The 21,481-nt window shown below is 42.3% G+C and overlaps 1 protein-coding gene across 1 annotated transcript in view; it reads right to left on the bottom strand.

The window, feature by feature from the left end:
• Nucleotides 1–21,481, bottom strand: part of LOC144499264 (uncharacterized) — a 36,804-nt gene that overhangs the window by 11,775 nt on the left and 3,548 nt on the right. The window contains exons 2-10 of the mRNA XM_078221379.1: nt 20,999–21,137; nt 17,555–17,765; nt 16,379–16,520; nt 13,587–13,748; nt 12,176–12,213; nt 10,422–10,457; nt 6,399–6,565; nt 2,086–2,468; nt 72–171 (exon numbers count right to left, since the gene is read on the bottom strand). Of these exons, the coding sequence (XP_078077505.1) occupies nt 72–171; nt 2,086–2,468; nt 6,399–6,565; nt 10,422–10,457; nt 12,176–12,213; nt 13,587–13,748; nt 16,379–16,520; nt 17,555–17,765; nt 20,999–21,137 (1,378 nt within the window). The remainder of the gene's footprint in view (nt 1–71; nt 172–2,085; nt 2,469–6,398; nt 6,566–10,421; nt 10,458–12,175; nt 12,214–13,586; nt 13,749–16,378; nt 16,521–17,554; nt 17,766–20,998; nt 21,138–21,481) is intronic.

The raw sequence follows: 21,481 nt of genomic DNA, 5'->3' as shown, positions 1-21,481 counted from the left end.
AATAAATTTACTAAAGATGGCTACAATACTTATTTTAACTAAAGATGAAAAGGTCTTGTATGTAAGAATACCTGGGAGGTGCGCTGTGGTAAAGAGGACAGTTTAATGGAGTACACTTTCTCTTTTCGGTTTCCAGTTTGATGTTCCTCTGTCGTGCTGTTATTTAAGCAGCTGTCATAAATAAAACAAAAACAGACTGTGAGCTTGGCTTAATGTTGATGTGATTCTGAGATCTACATGCCAGCCATGTGACAGCTTGGTTCAGTTAGTAGTTTTTTTGCCTCGGGTCAAAAGGTGGTAAAGGTTCCAGGTCCACTCCAGGACTTGAATACACAATTTAAGCTGGCATTCCACTGCAACCAATCCACCTCATTGGTGAGGTAGATTTTCCTCGGACCTGGGAGGAATGGAGTGATCTGACTTCCATGGTTACAGGAAAATTGAGAGAGGAATAATCCTGGTGAGTGAAAGCATCCACATATTGATCCATATAATCCTGATGAATTTAACGAAGAAAACAACAGGTTACAGGCCACAGCAATGGCTGTCGCAAACTGAAGTGTTGCTGAAGACATTATCAATTGTAAAAAAAAAGTTGGAAAGCACCAAATATTACTTATGATAAGAAAACATAAGATTGGGAAAGTGATAAAAGTTGATAAAAGTTCCTTACTGGGTCTTTTTTGAATCATACCTGAACTGAAGCATCTCATGCTTATCCTAGCCAAATTCAAATTGCAAAGCTTATGATCCATAAAACACTTTGGAATTTCTGACCTGAAGTATAACACCACAGAGTCCCTCGCACATGACTGCTGATGCAACTGTTACATCATGATACACATCGCTATCTCATCACTATAACTATTAATCCATTATTCTATTGAAGGCACATTTCTAGTATTTTTGGCATACACTTTCAATTTCTAAGAAAAATTAAGAACACCTCCACCAGTTTTCTGGCACTGCTGGAAGTTAAGATCAGCCCGTTTGTATCTGAAAAATATTGGGGGGGCGATTCTCCCAGCCCGCTGCGTTGCTCGGGCAGGCCGGGAGACATCAACAGAGGGTGATTAGCAGGGTCCCCGCTGGGCGCCACAGCTTTTGCGCGTTTCCGGGTCCCAGATTTCTAACATTGTTATTATAAATATTAAAATAAGTATTTTAATATTATTAGCAGGCCCGGGACTAGCCTCTCCCCCACCTGCCGGGAGTGGTTCACTCCAGCAGGTTTTACAACAGCTCCCAACTAATCAGGAGATTGAGGTGGGCCCGGGGAGGGGGGGGGGGGGGGGGGGGGGCGCGGTGAATCAGGGCTGGCCCGGAGATGTAAGAGAGGCCAGCAATCGGGGAGTGGAGGCCAGCAGTGCTAATTTCTGCTATGACAGATCGACGCATGCGCAGTGGCCCGCTTGGCGGTATGCTGCCGGCCTCTCCAGCGTGAATAGGCCCCGCCCCCGGATTTTCAATGTTTTGGCAGAGTGAGCATTTTGAAAATCCCATTAAAAAAAACCAGTGGGAGTTACTCCCATTTTTACTCAAATTCGGCACTTAGAATTTTTTTGGGGAGAATCCCAGCCATCTTTTAATTTTGATTTAATATTTTTAAAAGATTCCCAACAGGCTGAGTTGTAGTCCCCATTGCGTGGCGATGCTGGGGCAAGGGAGAAGTCCCCATTCTCACTCACAATAGCACCTCTCAAACCTGTGACCTCCATGACCTTCAAGGACAAGGGCATGTATGCGCATCCAAACACCATCAAGTCCATGTTCCTCTCCAAACCACACACCATCTCATCTTGAACATATATTTGTTGCCTAGTCAAAATCCTGAAACCCTCTACCCAACAGAATTGTGGGAGTATCTTCACTACATAGGCTGCATGAGTTCACATGGGCAGGTTGCAATTACTATTTCACGGGCAATGCGGGATGGGCAATAAATGCAGGTGACACCGATATCCCAAGAATTATTCTTTTTAAAAACCTGGTTCAGTGATGGTGCCTGTTATCAGAGAAAAGAGACGGGAAGCTTTAAAAATAGAAGTTCCATCATCAAAATGGAGGAAAGAAATCTTTCCTTACCCCTGATGTAAAAGTGTAATTCCTACTGAAGAATTATACTCTTCTGACATCTGGCAAGACACCACAACGAGTGAGACGGTAGTCTTATTGCTCTTTGCGATGACCGTTATGTATAAGTGATCTTTGCTGGTGGCATCAAATGGAGTATGGGCCTTGGCTGTTCCCCTGCTGGAGTTGAACTCTTTGCTGAACTGGATCTCAAAGCTGTAATCTCCAAATAACCTCTGTGTGGTTCTATTCAGTAAGTTGGACTCTTTGCTGCCATTATTGGATCGCTGGAATTTACATGTTATTGGGAAGGCCACTCTTTCTGCCTGTGCCAATGTTTCATTTCTGCTCCGGCTGATGATTTTGTTTGTGAAGATGCAGTGAGATTCATCTTCCTGAGAAAAGAAAATATGCAACATTACTCCAGATATGAAGAAAAAATGCTCCCATTTTCACAGGTGTCCCTATTCGCATTGGGACCAGTTTTTCTTTGCTTAACACTTTGCTCTTGCCTGGTTCTGGGGTGTTAGGAAGGGAAAGTTGAAGTGGAGCCCTGTATTTAAGGATGCCCACCCGCTTTGTACATGATCTGTTAGGGCATTTGCCAGACAGATTTGGAAACAATCATAATAGCATGAGAGTGGCATCAGAATGTTTCCTTGGTCATTTTCCTGGTTGTCAGATACCAGAAAACAAGATCAAATGGTGAAACGCAATAACGTGGAGTAGGAGTAGGCCATTCAGCCCTTCAAGCCTGCTCTGCCATACAACTAGATCATGGCTCAACTTCTACGCCAATAACCATTTTCCCACACAATCCCCTTGAGATTGTTTATCTTGTGCAATCCAAATCTTTTACCCAGTGTGACCCCATTTCACTACCTCAAATTTCATGTGACCCCGGGGGGCGGGGGGTGGGGGGGGGGGGTTGAAGAGAGGGCCGGGATGGTGGTGGGGGAATACAGGAGCTGTTCAGTTGGAACCTTCAGATCGATAGCTGGCACAACTTGTAGAGTACTTGAAGCTGCTAAATACTTGCAACAACCTCAAATAAAATTTGATACATCATAAAATATCCATTGTAAATTGGACTCATGCATAATTAACACTTTACAATTCTCTTTATAACTCTCTATAATTCTTAGTTACATAAAATCTTGAAATTCTATTTCTGTATGTACATGACTGCAAATTACAGATTTGATCATAGTCACTACAATAGGATTTTTGTGACACAGAACAGAAAATACCCATGTGATATATAGGGCGGCACGGTAGCACAGTGGGTAGCACTGCTGCTTCACAGCTCCAGGGACCTGGGTTTGATTCCCGGCTTGGGTCACTGTCTGTGTGGAGTTTGCACATTCTCCTTGTGTATGCGTGGGTTTCCTCCGGGTGCTCCGGTTTCCTCCCACATTCCAAAGATGTGCGGGTTAGGTTGATTGGCCATGCTAAAATTGCCCTTAGTGTCCTGGGATGCGTAGGTTAGAGGGATTAGTGGGTAAAACATGTAGGGATATGGGAGTAGGGCCTGGGTGTGATTGTGGTCGGTGCAGACTCGATGGGCTGAATGGCCTCTTTCTGTGCTGAAGGGTTTCTAAGATACAGTCAGAATGGTTTTTTTCCTCTCCTACAAAACCATTATGGCTCATAAAACATTTAGCAAGCATATATACGTTTTAAAACTGCAGATGTATATCTCTCAAACACACATAAGCACACAAACACACACAACACACACGCGCATGCACACACACATTTAAAGGAGCCTCAAGGCTTTTGGAAATCAGTCCGAACTCCATCGTAGCCATTGCTGTCTTGGAGTTTGTGACCCCAAAACCCCATCTTCCTACACCACTGGGAGTCACAAACCAAAATTAGGGAAGCCCTGCTTTAGAGATTGCAGCAACCTCATCAGGCTGGACGAAGGGGTGATAATTGCTTCTTAGTATCTTCAGCTAATTAGGGCATTGTAATGGACCAACAAGAAGGAGCAGCAGAGCGGAGGTCATTTGGCTGCTGTTTTTCATTGCCAGAAGGATCCTGGACAAGGCCCGTGATATTGAGTGTGGTGGAGCTGTGGTAAGGACCTCTTGGCACCTGTACTTTCCATAGCATCAGACCTGACAACCAGTACATCCTCAGGGATGCTACAGTGATGGCAAAACCAATGGTGGCTGTGGGCACCACCTTCTGATACACTTCTTTATGAGACAGTGAGGTCAGGATTCATCTGTGCAATTCCACCCATTGGAGAATGAAGGAAAATGTGGTTAAGGCCTATTATAGAGTCATAGTCATACGCTGTAATTATACAGCCTCGCCCGCTTGAGGCTCGTAAGATCCCGCCTGAGGCCAACGGACAATGCCGTTCTGTGACCCGCGCCTGCCCCGGGCGTGGCGGTAGAATTCCGGCCATAGAGTCGTATAACGCAGCAAAAGCCCTTCAGCCCATTGAGTATGCACTGACAATATCTACCACTGAAGTTGCGCTAATTCCATTTTCCAGCACTTGTCCCATATTCTTGAATGATATTTCAAGTGCTCGTCCAAATATTTTTGAACGGTTGCAAGGTTCCCAGCCTCCACTACCTTCCCAGGCAGTGCACTCCAGATTCCCACCACCCCCTGAATGAAATGTCTTTTTCTCAGATCTGCTCTGAATCTCCTGCCCCTCACCCTAAAACTATGCTCCCTTGTGATTGGCCCCTCAACCAAGGGGAACAGCTGTTTCCTATTCACCCTGTCCATACCTCTCATCATCTTATACACCTCAATCATCTCAGCCTTCTCTGCTCTGGAGAAAACAATTCAAGACTATCCAGTTTATCTTTATAGCTCAAATGCTCCATCCCAGGCAACATCCTGGTGAATCTTCTCTGTACCCCCTCTAGTGCAATCACATCCTTCCTATAGTGAGGTAACCAGAACTGCACACAGTACTCCAGCTGTGGCCTAACCAACATTCTGTATAGCTCCAACATAACCTCCTTGCTCCTACATTGTATGCCACAACTGATAAAAGCAATTGTCCCATATGCCTTCTTAACTACCCGATTCACCTGCTCTGCTGCCATCAGGAATCTGCGTATAAGACCCCAAGATCCATCTGTTCGCCTGAGCTTCCTAGTGTCCTGCCATTCATTAAATACTCCCTTGTCTCGTTACTTCTTTTCAAAGTGCATCACCTCACACTTATCAGGGTTAAATACTATATGCCACTGCTCTGCTCATCTGACCAACCCATCTATATCTTCCTGTAACCTATGCCCTTCTTCTTCACTACTAACTACCCTAGCAATCTTGGTGTTATCCGCAAACTTACTTATTATTCCCCACACATTCTCATCTATATCATTTATGTATATAACAAATAATAAGGGACACAGCACTGAACCTTGTGGTATGCCATTTGACACCTGGCTCCAATCACTCAATCAGCCTTTTATCACGGTCCTTTGTGTCCTATTTCTAAGCAATTTTGGATGCATCTCACCAACTTTCCCTGAATTCCATGTACTTCAACCTTCTCAATCAGTCTGCCATGTGGGACCTTGTCAAAGGCTTTGCTAAAATCCATATAAACTACATCAACTGCCCTTCCCTCATCCACACACTTGATCATTTTTTTGAAAAATTCTACCAAATTTGTTAAGGATAGCCTCCCTCTGACAAAGCCATGCTGACTATCCCTAATTAACCCATGCCTTTCCAAGTGGAGATTAATTAACTCCTTCAGAATTTTCTCCAGAGTTCCCCGACTACTGACGTGAGACTCACCAGTCTGTAATTTGTTGGTTCATCTCTACTACCCTTCTTAAAAAGTGGAACCACATTAGTCATCCTAAAGTCCTCTGGCACTTCCCCTATGGCCAGAGAAGAATTAAAATTTTGCGTCAGTGCCCTACAATTTCCTGCCTTGCCTTCCACAGCAGCCTGGGTTGCAACACACCCGGGCCTGAGGAAGTGTTCATTTTTAATCCTGTCAGAGACTCCAATACTTCCTCACTTCTTATGCCAAATGCTCAAGATCCTCACAGTCCCTTTTCCTGAATTCCATACTCATATCCTCCTTCTCCTGAGTGAAGACCGATGAGAAGTATTCATTTAACACCCTTCCAATGTCCTGCAGCTTCGCGCACAGATTTCCCCTTTGGGCCCTACTCTTTCCCTGGTTAACCACACTAACTGAAGGTCATTGTTTTTGCTATTGAACACCTATATTCAATTACCTGACAATCTGTCTGAGATCAACTAGTTCAGTACACAATAGATATGAAACCTGTCCTCCCCATCTTTCCTGATTCCAAATGCTAATTACATACCAGTAATTTAGTGCCACATCCTGACAGGGGGATCTTCAGTAAGAGGTGAGTGGCATTGCCGGTGATGTTACAGGAAGCATCAATGAGCTGCAGATTACTCTCTGGCAGGTTTGCTACCAAACTTCTTGGGACAGACAGAATCATTGCATCAGTCAAGCACTGAAGATCTGTGACATACAGAGTGCACAAGTGAGCTTTTCTGTTATGGTTCAACGAAGTAACCTACTCATGATATACAACACATCCAGACGGGTTACACTGCTGTTTCACAGAGGGTGCTATTGCTCAATATTAAATTCCAATTTGCTGTCAGTTGTTGACCGATATACCATTACCTTTCTGTTTTAAAACATTTCCTATCTCTATTGTGAGACGGGGAACCAGATGGACAACGTAGCAGCTTTGACTGTATCACAGCCTGTCATTGTTTCTTGTTAAAATCCAAGTTGTGTTCAGGACATTCTTCAAGAATCAAACAAAGTAACTTTGACAGGTGGGTAAGAGCATTGAAAATAGACCAGAAGAATGATGCTCTTAGGGAAATGGTTATTTTGGAGGATTTTAAAAATTCACTTCCCAAAGTGGGGAGAACTCATGTGGAAGAACAAAGGGATAAAACTGCAAGACTGGCAGCAGAAACAGCAGATAATTTTGAATTAGTTCAGAAATCAAGGTTTGGTTTTCGACAACAATTTTCATCCGTGAGGGTTAGAAACTGGGGAAAAGAGAAATCTGCAGGTGGCCAAGGCAAAGGAGGTCTCGTTGGAGACAGTAAGAATAGTTTGCCTCAGGTTAAAAAGGAAACATATGAGTGGAGGAGAAATAAGAAACCTTAGATGTTTTCATTGTAATAAAGTTGGACACACCAAGTCACAGTGTTGGTGGCTTAAGAAAAGTAATGGGAAGACAGATGGGATAAAACAGGATAAGCCAGTGGGGTTTGTTAAATTGGCAAAGGAAACCGTGGATGAAGCTGAAGAGGTGGAAAAGAATGTACAATCTGGTCAGGGGTTGGTTGATAAGCAGGTGTCAGATCCTTTTAAAGATTTTATTTGTGTGACTAAGGTTTATTCATGTGTACAAGGTGGTGTAGATAAAGAGGTTAAGATCTTAAATGATACAGGAGCACATCAATCTTTAATGGTGAGAGATGAGGAGATACGTAGTTTGGAAGGAGTAGTGCCAGAAAAGGTAATAATATGTGGAATTAGTGGGGAAAGGAGAAGTGTTCTGTTATGCAAATTAAGGTTGGAGAGGCTGGTGAAAAGTGGTGAAATGGTGATCGGAGAAATAGAGAAATGACCTTTTTCAGGGATACTGTTTATCCTGGGTAACAGTATAGCGGGACGACAGGTGGGAGTGGTGCCTATGTGGTTGAAAACCCAGTGGAAAATCAAACAACTGAGATGCTGCAGAAAGCATATCCAGGGATGTTTCCTGACTGTGTGGTAGCAAGATCACAAAACCACAGGTTGGGACAGGAGGAGGAAAAATCAAGGAGTAAAGATAAAGAGGCTGAGGTTCAGTTATCAAAAACAACCTTTGACCAGATGATTGATAAAGAACAAGAACAGGTGCAGGAAGAAGTGGATAACTTCAGTTCAGGAAAGTTGGCAGAATGACAACAGAAAGATGCAGAGATAAAACAGTTCTATCAAAAAGCACACACAGAAGGAGAATTTGAGTATATACTGGAGCGTTATTACATAAGAAATAATGTCTTAATGAGGACGTGGAGGTCTTTACCTTTTCAGGCGGATGAAAAATGGCCAGAGGTTCATCAATTTATATTAGGCTATAGAAAGGAGGTGTTGCAGGTGGGGCATGAAGTTCCAGTAGGAGGTAATTTAGGAGTAAGGAAAACTCAAGCTAAAATACAAAAACATTTTTATTGGCCTAGACTGCATAAAGGTGTGGCTGAATTTTGCCGTACATGTCACACATGTCAGGTAATAGGGAAACCTAAAGCAGTAATCAAACCAGCAACCTTGATACCCATTCCGGCATTTGAGGAACCTTTTACAATGGTCATAATTGATTATGTAGGACACCTGCCTAAAACCAAAAGTGGGAATCAGTATTTGTTGACCATAATGGATGTGTCTACTAGATTTCCGGAGGCCATTCCATTATGTAATATTACAGCTAAGAGGATTGTAGAGGAGTTACTTAATTTTTTTACTAGATACTGACTGCCCACAGAAATCCAATCAGATCAAGGATCCGATTTTAAATCAAAGTTATTCAGGGAAGTTAGGGGATGCTGCACACTTTGCAACTGGGATCGGGATGGTGGGGATGGGGGGGGTGAAACGATGACACATGCTGCACACTCTGCAACGGGGATCAGGGGTGGGGGGGGAGGGGGGATGTGCGGGGGGATCGGCCGGTCTATGCGGGGGTGGGGGGGGGGGGCAGAATTGGCCGGCCAGTGTGGAGGTTGGGAGGGGGAGGTTCGGCCACAGAGCCCAGTGATAGCTAGAATAGAGAGATCTGCGCACGCGCAACTGAGCAGTCTGCTGTGAGCTGCCAGCTTTCGGCAAGCTTAGGCCCTGCCCTCTCCCTCTGCTGGTGGGAAACAGATCTTGCTGCATTTTTTTGCTCAGAGTGTGGTCAGATTGGATTTTTAACTCACCCAACAAATGGGCGTGATTCTCTCCTGTTTACATGCTCGTTCGGCACTTAGGATTTTTTTGGTAAGTTCACCCCCCCCAATGTTTTTTCTACAGGGTTCGGTTTGTCTGGAAGGAATGCAACAAATCCTGGAAAGCAGGATAATTACTCATTTTAGCCATGTAATGTTTATTAGCAGAAAGCTTAATGGACTTTTGTTTATAAATAGGAAATGACTGCTGGGGTATTTTTTTGATTAAAGTAATGGAAGATGTGTTTAGGTATACAGGGTTCATATGATCATGAGGTTGATGGGAGGAGCTAGTTTTGTAGCTGGGTTAGTTGTTGACTGGAGCTGTTTACAGATAGAAACCTGCTCTCTCTGTCAAGTCTCTCTCTGAAAAACCTAATTGAAGGCTTCCAAGCTGTTAACCAATTTAAAGCAAATATGCCTGGCTTTGCTAATTATAGTTAAAGTAGGTTTAAGTCTGTGGGAAGGCTGTTGCTTACTTGGAACTGAAATAGTGATAAGTTAGAAATTAGAATTGTTTCTTTTCATGTTTAAAGACTGTTTAACTGTTAGAAATTAAACTGCTTTGTTTTGTTAAAGAGTTATGCTTAGACTGTGTTATAAATAAAGCTTGTTTTGATAAAAGATCCTTAATTTGCCAATGAAATTACTCCTGTAGCAAAATATTCTTTCCTCACATTTATGCCAAAATAAAAATTGTTGGGGTCTAGTCTGGCTTCTTTATTTACCTTTGGGATTCTGATTCAGGATCCTAACCGTCTTTTATTTCCTTTAATAAATAGCCATGAGTAATTGGTACACTATAACTGGGCTGCTTATTCTCATGGGTAGTTTCATGTGACTCCTCACACCATTTCAAAAATAATAATATATGCTACCACAAACCAGTGTCTCACATTGAGATACCCTCACAGATAACATCACCATGGGTTGTGAGATTGACCAGTTAATCTATTATCTATTCACTTGGGTTCCTGGTAGTTTACTCCTAGTGAGCTCATAGCTGTTGCAATAGTTAATGAGTCACTGTTTACTGAAACGTTTTAACAAGATCCCATTGTCTCAAACTGATGTGGTTTGGAGAAAGCACCACTCTGTCCAAACACATGTTCTCCACGTTTTAGTCTGATTCCCACTGAGGTCAAATAGAAAAAAAATCCCAAAATTTGACAACCAATTACACTCAAGAAAACTATAATAATACAGTAGCACTACAAGAGTTTCTGACTGTAAATATCCAGAAAAAGAGAATGGGGAACCAGTGTATAAAACGTTTCTGCTGCCTATAGTTTATAAGTCGCAAATTACATGTATAATAATTATATTAAAATGCAAATTGAAAGTGTCTTTGTTTAAGTATTGAACAAAATAGTTCTTACCTGGGCCTGGTAGCCTCTCAACAGGCAAGTCTGTACCTTTAAATAACAAAATAAATAAAATTCAGTTTGTGATTATTCTATTACTAAACAAATGCCAGAGGCAGAATCCAGCCAGATTGATTAATATTTGCATTCTGACTTTCCACAGTCTTGTATTATCACTGCTGCTTCAAAAATGTCCTGGGATTGTAATATTCTACCTGGCTGCAATGTAGGTCACCTATCTGTGTTACTGAAATGAATAATCAGTGGAAACTAGTTTAAACTGTTGTTCAGAGAGTGCACAAGAACAGAAAATAGAAGATCCAACCTTTACCATTTGCAACCTCACCTAGTTCCTTTATTAATAATTCTTTACAATTCTTCTTCTTCTTGCTTTACACATCAAAGTCCAAATTGAACAGCCAAGTCACAGCATTGTATCATTAGGGGATTGTCTTGAATCCTGCGGAAACTTTTCACAGGCAATGTTCATTCACAATATGGTGAACAATCGGATCCAGGTGACCACAGTCTTTGAAATGCTATTTGTGGAGGAGGTGTGATACCTTTGCTTGGAGCGTGTAGATCTTGTTGATCAAGGGAGTTCAAATCCTGGAGGCTGTACTGTTGGATCACTCATCAGATCTTTGGTTGTGAAATTGGTGTCAGCCAGAGTTTACTCCATTTGGTTTTTTTTGTCAAACCTGCATTGTTCAAAGCATTCACAGAGCTCCAGAAATGGCTTGTGTGATTCAAGTCAGACATTCAGGTAGATTCTGAAGATCTTCATGGATTTCCAGTTCTGGAATGTCTTCAATCTGAAGTGTTTTTGCCTTCTGGAGCACATCAGGAGATGGGATATTAGGCAGTACTTGGAGCCATTGTAGAGGTTTTGATATCAGTGTACCACTGATTATCTGCATTGATGTGTTGAGGGCAGTGTCCAAGTGATTAAAGAAAAATTATAGTTATCTTAGGAACAGGGAAAGTAAGGACACCTGGGGTGTTTGAGGGGGGGGGGGGGAGGAGGGGAGGGGGAGCGCTGACCTATACCATGCAAATGCACTTTGTGGAGCATGCAGCCAGGTCAAATATTCATGTTTCATACTGAGGTAGCTATTGGATAATATATTTCAATCCACCAGCCTAAGACAGAAGATGAATGACCATAAAGTTCATCAGATGCTTCATTCCCATTATAAGGGGCAGAATCCTGCCCTGACCTGATGTTCAACTCTTGCACAAGTTGCATTTGGAGTTATTGATTAATGACCAGGAATAGCTTATTTGTGTTCTCACAAAGTCAGAGACAGGACTAGTGAAGTCTGCTGAGCTTGGCACAGACCAAAGCTCAAGCCTAGAAACCTGCTAATTAATGTTGCTATTTTAATGGATTGGTTGATAGCTTTGAGGTGTTATTTCCAGCCTGCACACATTCCGCATCACAACCATAAAGTAACGTAAATACTCAAAAGCAATACCCAGCAGAAAGTTAGAATTGCACAGAATGATTATAAATGTAATTTCTTCAAAAGGAAAGATGTTTGTTTAAAATGGGATTCTGAAAATCTCATCCAATCTTTATTTCAAATGTGTTAGTTTTATGTGTCGAGCACTCTTTTAAGTCAGGCTTTGTACTCAGGGCAATGAGAGAACCAACTTTGGACCTGGAGATTTTCTGACACAGCAACAACACACTTTAATTTCTTTTCACATTGGAATGAGAAAACCAATTACTCGCACTATTAAAACAAGTGCTCGGGAATACTTACTCAGCACAATCCAGATGCATTGTGGTTCTGACTGAAGCCTGAATGAAAGAAAAATGAACAAACAGGATGTTTTTCTTTTGGAGACTCAGCAAAAACACTGAATTTCACAGTGACTCATCAAAAATATAACTTCGCTCTCTGCCCCACCTTAACCTCCACACGGCAGTCAGTGCACCCATTGGAGGAACCAATACCTCACAGTGAGATTCACAGAAACCCAGCAACCTTTCCTCAACTCCGTTTTTAACACTTTCAACTCCAAGTCAGAAGCTTGTGCATTCGAGTCCCACTCCAGGATCACAGTATGTAACCTGAGCTAACATTCCACTGCCAAATTATCACAGATGTCGCACTTCAGATAAGATAATAAACACACCCAGTAGTTTAGATGGATGTTGAAGATCCCTTGGCATTGTTTGTGAAAGAGCACAGAGTTTCTCTGGTGTCCTGGCTAACATCCCTCCTTTATACAAGCTTGTTGAGATTCTGAAAGATCGACTACATTGTGGCCTGGATACTCTTTTAAGTCAGGTTTTGTACTCAGGGCAATGAGAGAACCAACTTCGGACCTGGCACCCAAGGTACATCAGTACAAGAGTTTTAGGATAATGAATTTACCAGATTTACCATCCCAGAAGTTTATTCATTAGTGTCACAAGTAGGCTTACATTAACATTGCACTGAAGTTACTGTGAAAATCCCCTAGTTGCCACATTCCAGCACCTGTTCGGATACACTGAAGGAGAATTTAAGCTGGCCAATGCACCAAACCAGCATGTCTTTCGGGGAAGGAAACCAGAGCACCTGGAGAAAACCCATGCAGACATGGGGAGAACGTGCAGGCGCCGCACAGTCACCCAAGCCGGGAATCAAACCCGGGTCCCTGGTGCTGTGAGGCAGCAGTGCTAACCACTGTGCCACCATGCTATCAGATAGTAGAAAGGCTAATAAATTATAGACTGACATGAGGTTACTAGGGTAAGAAATTCTTGGATGGGCAGTGGGTGGCTGGCAGCTGGAGGGAAGAGGATGGGAATGGGGGATCTGCAAGAATCTTAGTTTTCATTTCTCTTTAAAGTTATGTTCCCATAATGTTATTGAAAAATATAAATTTCTAAATTTAGAATGTTATGCGTATAAATGCACAATAGTTCAAGCAAAGAATTCTTTGACCAAAGATTTCTTTACTTTTCAATAGAGACACGTATCTCAGTATCCTAATTTCACTGAAATTAGTATTTTTTAACATCTACTTGTTATATTTATACTCCATAATTGTACACTATTATATATGGAATCTGACAGAAATTAAATTGACCACGTTCCCTCAAACCCAAAAAAGTGTGAATCTGACGATGGCTCCTCACTTGTGTTGCTATCAGAAGTTGCTGCAGATCTGATTATCCCTTACCCTGATGAGGTTATTGACAGAAAGCACACTGGAACCTGTTTCGGAGCATCGTAAACTCCCACCAACCAAGAAACATTTGCCGACACAGATCTGTCACCTTTGGCATTCCAAATATCCGATTTGTGTAATCCACTGGGACCCACTACTGTAAAGGCTGTGATTCTGACAAACAAGTAGAAGAAAGAAACCTTCAATATTTAAAATTGTTTTCCTTCATGAAACACTATAGGCAATAGTTATATGCAGTGAAGGTGAGGCCTCTTAAAGTGATGAGAATGACAGAGTTGGTGGGCTGATAGCAATCAAAGCATACAACTCATATTATGAGGTAGAAGGGAGGCCATGATAGAATGGGCTTTGTATGGATTGGGTTTGATAGCTGAATGGCCACCCTTCGGTCACTGAAGTTTTCTGATCAGTGAGTTACTAGGCCTCCAATAATGCAAACAACATGTTATGATATTGAATCACAAAGAGACAAATGAAAAGAAATTGAACCAAGATAACTCCAGGTACCAATATCAAAAACATGGGCCAGAATTTTCCAATGCTGTATACCCCACCACTGCTGCCAGAGAGAACGGAGGATTTGGCGCTCAGCCAAAACTCCATTCACAGCAGCGGGACTGGAGAATCCCAGCCGCATGCAAAGTTGGAGAATTATGCCCATGGTAAATTAGCCAATCTCTGTACCTTGGGATAGGGAGGGAAGATTTTACACAGGTTTCTGCTCCAGTTCACAATCCAATGACCGCTGCTGCATATGCGAGCACAGGATCAATCTCAACTATAATCCCTCACTTATCAGATTCATGCTGACTTGGGAAAGGTATTGAAATGCTGCTAGTTTCCATGGCAACACTCAGCTGAAGAAGAGAGGAAAGAAGATTAACGTCTTCTTTTACTCCATTGTCATGATCATATGATCACAAGAAATAGAAGTGGTTGGCCATTTGACCCATTGAACTTGTCCCACTGTTCAATGAGAACAGGGCTGATCTGATTAACTCCACTTTCCTGTCTGTCCCCCATAATCCTTCACTCCCTTGTCGATCAAAAATCTGTCTAACCCAACCTTGAAAGTATTCAGTGACACAGGCTCCCCTGTTCTCTATGGAAGAGAATTTAAAAGGTTAAACGACCCTCTGAGAGAAGAAATTCCTCCTTATCAGCATTTTAAATAAGAGACCCCTAATTTGTAATGGTCCCCTAGTTCTAGATTCCTGTAAGAGGGGAAACATCCTCTCAACATCTACCCTGTCAAGCCCTCTGAGAATCTTACATATTTCAATAAGATCACCTCTCGTTCTTCTGAACTCCAATGAATAGCCCAACCTATTAAACTTTTCTATTTCCTATTTCCAAAAATCAGAATAGTGAACCTTCTCTGAACTGTTTCCAATGCAAATATATCCCTCCTAAAGGAGAACAAAACTGTACACTGTACTCCAGGTGCAATCTCACCAATGCTCTGTACAGTTGTAGCAAGACTTCCCTACTTTTATACTCTAATGCCCTTGAGATAAAGGCCAAAATGGGGCACTATGGCACACAATAGCAGTTTATGGTGTTTTACTCTCACCTGTCCTTCCTCAATGGCAAGTTAGTGCATTTAATTTTCTTTCAACATTATCAAAACTAACACATGAAGAAAACTGTGTGAACAATTTGTGAGCTCACTTATAATTCAAAATGAAGGCTGCAACCCACTCACTCCTCAAGCACGTGTCACAGCTTGCAACAACTATTCAGTGATTTCAAGGTAGCATAAAGGAGAAAGCAATAGTAAATCTGTTTATTTGACTGGGTAGTGTAATGTGAGATGTGCCTCAGGCATGTTGTTTCTAGCTGCATTCACACCTAGGGATCCATTCTCTGCAAACAAAAGGAATATATTCAAGCCTTGTACCTTTACCGAATTACCCAGGTCTTGCAGAGCTTATAGTTCCCCACTGCTTTCTCTCTGGCAATACTGTGGTATAAATTGTTCTGATCGTTTGAAATTTGGTGTTCTTGCATTTGTCTGGATGAGCTCAAGATGAAACCCTTTGGTAACATGTCTCTCTCTCTAGCAATATCCAAATTCTATACTACTAAGTGACTATATGTTAAATGATGTAGCCTTATGGAAAATGTTTCAGCCGAGTATGTTTTTTCTCCAGTGGGTATCATGGTGGCACCTCATTTGGCTGGACAGCTAGTTCATGATGTGGAATGAAGCCAACAGCACGGGTTCAATTCTCGAATCGGCTGAGTTATTCTTCTCAACCTTGCCTTGCCTGAGGTGTGATGATTCTCAGGTTAAATCACCACCAGTTAGATTTCTCTCTCAAAAAGGGGGAGAGCAGCCTACGGTCCTCTGGGACTTTGGCGACTTTCTTTTTCATCATAGTAGCATTGCAATAGGACAGCCTAGGCAACAGACCTTCAAGCAAAACCATTGGTGAAGTTTCATCAGCAGCTTCGAAATGCATCTTAAGCAACCCAAGGCACAGGTAACATCAGAACTGCATGGAATGGCTTCCATCCTTGGAGTCTTTGATCAAAGGAACGGGCACAGTGAAATACTCAGTTTACCCACTAGGGGATCAAGAGAATTTGAGTGACAGTCCTGGAACCTGGTGATTATTATCCTCTGGTTGGATGTAGCTGAAAATCATACACCTGTTAACTGTTACATTCATCAATACAACTGCTGACTGAAGTCAGTGGACATGGGGTTATAACCTTGAGCAGGGAACAATGTTAATTCGAAGACATAATCCATATAATTAGCAATGAAAAAGGGATACCTTTCATTTAGACTGATGGCACTTATTGTAAAAGTAACCTCATCATAAAGAGAAGCAGGTATTCTTGCTCCATTTGGGGGTGTTGGATGAATAAACACAGGACGAAATATTCCAAATGCACATTCTGATATAGCCCTGTCCACTGCAACAATTGAAAGACAGTTACACAAGTGCAGAGCACATTACATAGAATATATCACACATATGGTTCCCTTTCTTTGCTGATGTTTACTCAGCCTCCTCACACTGTCAACCTAAGTAGAATTTGGGAATTAGAATAAACAGTATTGTTGTAAGAATGCTTAACATTTACAAGGGATTCTTCTCTCTGCTATTTTAAGAAGTATGAAATCATAGCAAGTTAGCACCTCTATTAAAAGAGTGGAGGAAGGCATTTGATACAATGAGATCAAACATCTGTACAATAACATTAATCATGCTCATTTCCAGTGCTAAGTTCTCTCAGACAGCAATTTGTGTTGCCGAAAGCATCTCCATTATTGTTAATCCGGTTCCCTCACACTATAATGTCAGTCAGTCTTCCCAGATAGCACTGTATGTTTAGGACAACATGAAAATGCAAGTGGTAGGACTACTACAGTGTGAGTATTATGTTTTCTTGCACGGTTGATGCTGATAAACCTTCCAGAGCTGGACCTCATTAAGAGCAAATTTGTGATGTCCAATCTGTTAGTGGTTGCCATTAACAACAGCAATAATAATGTACGGGAGTGTGTCAATTCTTGCTCAATGTTAGGTTTTCTTTAAAGTTCACAATAATTAAGATGTTTAAAATACTTTTTCAGAAAACCACTTCTTTTTTTAAAAAATGCACTCACCGAGCCACCTTTGGCTCCTTGGATATAACTCTGGTCTAAGCGATAGAGAGCAGAAGGTCCCAAGTTCAATCAATAGCAAAATTATGCAGGATATTATTTAGGATGTCTTAATTGACATCAGCAATACTGGGTCGGGAAGAAGAACATACAGTTCAGCTTAATTCTCCTGACCTCTGCTGTGTCTATAGGAATGAGATAATGAAAGAGTAGAGCTCAGGATGGGTGCACGCCTCTTCCTGTTGTGGCTCAATAAAAGTCGCGGTTTGTGTTATACACTCGAGCAGTAACTGGGTTCCCCTTCAGGAAAGGAATAGAATAAATTGGAAAGGTTGCTTACCAATTACCACAAATTGCATTGGAATGGAGCTCAAAGCCTTAGTGCTTTGATTTAATGATGTGGAGGAAGCATCTTCAAAAGCAGGCTGCAAGGTCTGTGTGCCATCATTGTGCATCAGGAGAATAGTTTCTCTTGGGTAGTCTTCAACTATCAGTTCTATGCTGTATGTGCCATAGGTCCCACGTCCATTGTATTCAAGGACACAGCTTTCCTGCAAAAATACTTCCGCAAATGTTAACTCGCTCCTTTCTCCTCTTCACATCCTTAATATGTTGAAATAAAGGTTTGCTGTGGAGTCTCCTCCTCTAACTCAGACTCAGTATCCCAATTCTATGAAACTCAGAGAATAGAGTTAACTATCTTCAGAAGGACATGACGCACTGAAATTGCACTCCTTCATTGACACTGGCAATACAAATATAATAATGCAACAATGCCAATAAATAAATAAATAAAATCAAAATTCTTCTTATTTCAAGCATATCTGCTGTTTAACGTCGACCTGATATGATTTTTGTGCAGCTGTAAGTGGTCACCCAGTACTGGCACCTGAAACAAACAGGAGGTTGGTTGCAAGTTTAAATCAGATTTGATTTAAATTGAATGCAAAATGTGGGATTTCCTCTGAAACTTTCAAGCACAAATGGGCAGTATGGTACCACACATCCTCCACTCATCTGTACTAACTGTTGGGCAGCCTAGCTAGCAGTCTTTAAAGGATCTGCTGCAGACCAACCCCAAAATGTCTTGAACAATTTTCAGGGTGAACCTTTGCAGGGATGTTCCTCCTGGTCTCACAAAAATACTGCCAGTCACTGGATAGACTACCACTGCTACCTCCCACACCCCCCCCCCCTCCCCCCCCTCCCTTCAGGTTCAGCACATCCATGCATGGATTTTTGCACACCCAGTTTAATTCAGCAAGCTGCCCACTAACATGCATTAAGCATTGGCTAGCTCAACTTTGAATGACACCTAAACATGAAAATGGAACTGAACTCCTGCTGACGCACCACCAGCTTCACATGATTAATTCCTCACGGTGTATGTATGGTGGTTTGTTCCACGCCACTAACATCCCAAGGTAGCAATGAGATGAGCGCACTCATGGCACTGCTTAAGGGAGGAATGTTGGCCGGAATACTGGAATCACTTATTGTACTTCTTGAAATAATGTCACTGGATTGTTAATGCCCAGTGGAACATGGAGACAGAGCCTCGGTTTAAGCAGAACACGTCCAACAATACAGCACTCCCCTCAGCACTGGACTGGATTATGTGTTAATACTTGAAAGCTTAAGGTCTCAGTCTTGCTGAAGGCAAAACACTTGATGATTAAGTCCATGTTCTCAGGGGGGGAGCTTAATGCAGTTACTTAGAACACAGAAAAGCTACAGCACAAACAGGCCCTTCGGACCACAAGTTGCGCTGAACATGTCCCTACCTACTAGGCTTACCTATAACCCTCTATCTTACTAACTTCCATGAACTTATCCAAAAGTCTCTTAAAAGACCCTATCGAATCCACTTCCACCACCACTACTGGCAGCCGATTCCACGCACCCACCACCCTCAGTGCAAAACTTACCCCTAACATCTCCTCTGTACCTACTCCCCAGCACCCCAAACCTGTGACCTCTTGTGGCAACCATTTCAGCCCTGGGTAAAAGCCTCTGAGAATCCACTCTATCAATACCTCTCAACATCTTATACACCTCTATCTGGTCACCTCTCATCCTTCGCCTCTCCAAGGAGAAAAGACCTAGCTCTCTCAACCTATCCTCATAAGGCTTGCTACCTAATCCAGGCAACATCCTTGTAAATCTCCTTTCTATGGCTTCCACATCCTTTCTGTAATGAGGCGACCAGAACTGGGCACAGTACTCCAGGTGGGGTCTGACCAGAGTCCTATACAGCTGCAGCATTATCTCCCGATTTCTAAACTCAATTCCTCTATTGATGAAGGCCAGTATTCCATATGCCTTCTTAACCACAGCCTCTACCTGCGACGCTGCTTTGAGCGTCCTATGAACCTGGACCCCAAGATCCTTCTGATCTTCCACACTGCCAAGCGTCTTACCCTTAATATTATATTCTTTCATCCTATTCGACCTGCCAAAATGAACCACCACACACTTATCTGGGTTGAAGTCCATCTGCCACTTCTCCGTCCAGTCTTGCATCTTATCTCTGTCCCGTTGCAACTGCTGACATCCCTCTACACTATCCACAACATCACCAACCTTTGTGTCATCAGCAAACTTGCCAACCCATCCTTCCACTTCCTCATCCAGGTCATTTATAAAAATCACAAAGAGCAAGGGTCCCAAAACAGATCCCTGGGGCACTCCACTGGTGACCGACCTCCATGCTGAAAAAGACTCATCTACAACCACTCTTTGCCTTCTGTGGGCAAGCCAGTTCTGAATCCACAAGGCAATGTCCCCTTATATCCCATGCCCCTTCACTTTCTCAATAAGCCTTGCATGGGGCACCTTATCAAACGCCTTGCTGAAATCCATATAAACCACATCTACTGCTCTTCCCTCGTCTATGTATCTAGGTACATCTTCAAAAAATTCAATTAGGCTCGTAAGGGATGATCTGCCTTGGACAAAGCCGTGCTGGCAGTTTCTGATCATACTATTCCTCTCCAGATGTTCATAAATCCTGCCTCTCAAGATCTTCTCCATCAACTTACCAACTACTGAGGTTAGACTCACTGGTCTATAATTTCCCAGGCTATCTCTTCTCCCTTTCTTGAATAACGGAACCACATCCACAATCCTCCGGAACCTCTCCCGTCTCCATTGATGATGCATAGGTCATCGCCAGAGGCTTAGCAATCTCTTCCCTCACCTCCCACAGAAACCTGGGGTACATCCCATCCAGTCCCAGCGATTTATTTAACTTGATGCTTTTCAAAAGCTCCAACACGCTTTCCTAATGTCCACATGCTCAATCTTCTCAGTCCACTGCAAGTCTGCACTGCAACTACCAAGATCCTTTTCCACTGTGAATACTGAAGTAAAGCATTCACTGAGTACCTCTGCTATTTCTACCGGTGGGCATGCGGTCTACGATTTTCCATCCATTCATTTTAATCCACAGAAAATCATGGCCTGAGCACTCCTCATGTGAAACAAGTGCTAAAACTGACCACATAGAAGTGTGGTGTAAATGTTTATTCCAATCTTGCTCAACGATTGCATTTATTTACTTATCTTGCAAAATAATAAAATAGTTTTGTTGCCATTTTCTGGTGCATTGTTTGGGCACATGGAGGACAGGGAACTAGTCAAGGAAACAAAAAAAAATTATTTGTGGTCATCTGAGTAGCATAGCCATATATTTAATTTTTATTATGCTATCAGAATTTTTTAAATGAAGCAATATTGAAAAAGACTTATTTATATCAGAGCGTTAGAAAGCTGGCTGAACTACCTGATCTAACGTGAAGAATGGCTGTTGGGTACAGTGGGCACATTCATGCCTTGCCCGTTGCCCATAATGACATCTCAGAATATCTCCGTCCCGCTCATATATGGTAAGGTTATAGTTGGCAGTGCAATTCTGAGGCACCCTGGGGAAACAAATCAAAGAGTTAAAAAAGAAGCCCTTGGGTAGTAAATTAATCCGATCAGCAGTATACAGAATGCCACGGGGCTGATGATTATTCTCTGAAATGGCTCACATTTTTTTTACCAAGTGCATCAGGCCAGTTAATCTCCCTTTATAAGGTATTGCTTCATGCAGTCTCGAGTCCAATTTTCTTTGCTGCTTTCTGTTTTCTACAGAACACTGTAAGGGATGTAAAGCTGTTATCTGGCATCGCTCTGCAATTTCCATACTTGGGCAACTTCATGACGGAGTAAAGATTCTTTCACGCATCTACAAAATGAGGTCAACTTTGCAACTGCATCAAAG

The sequence above is a fragment of the Mustelus asterias genome, chromosome 9, assembly GCF_964213995.1.
Source record: "Mustelus asterias chromosome 9, sMusAst1.hap1.1, whole genome shotgun sequence".
NCBI lineage: Eukaryota > Metazoa > Chordata > Chondrichthyes > Carcharhiniformes > Triakidae > Mustelus > Mustelus asterias.
The sequence above is the reverse complement of the archived record's forward strand: the minus strand, read 5'-3'. Positions and strand labels throughout refer to the sequence as shown.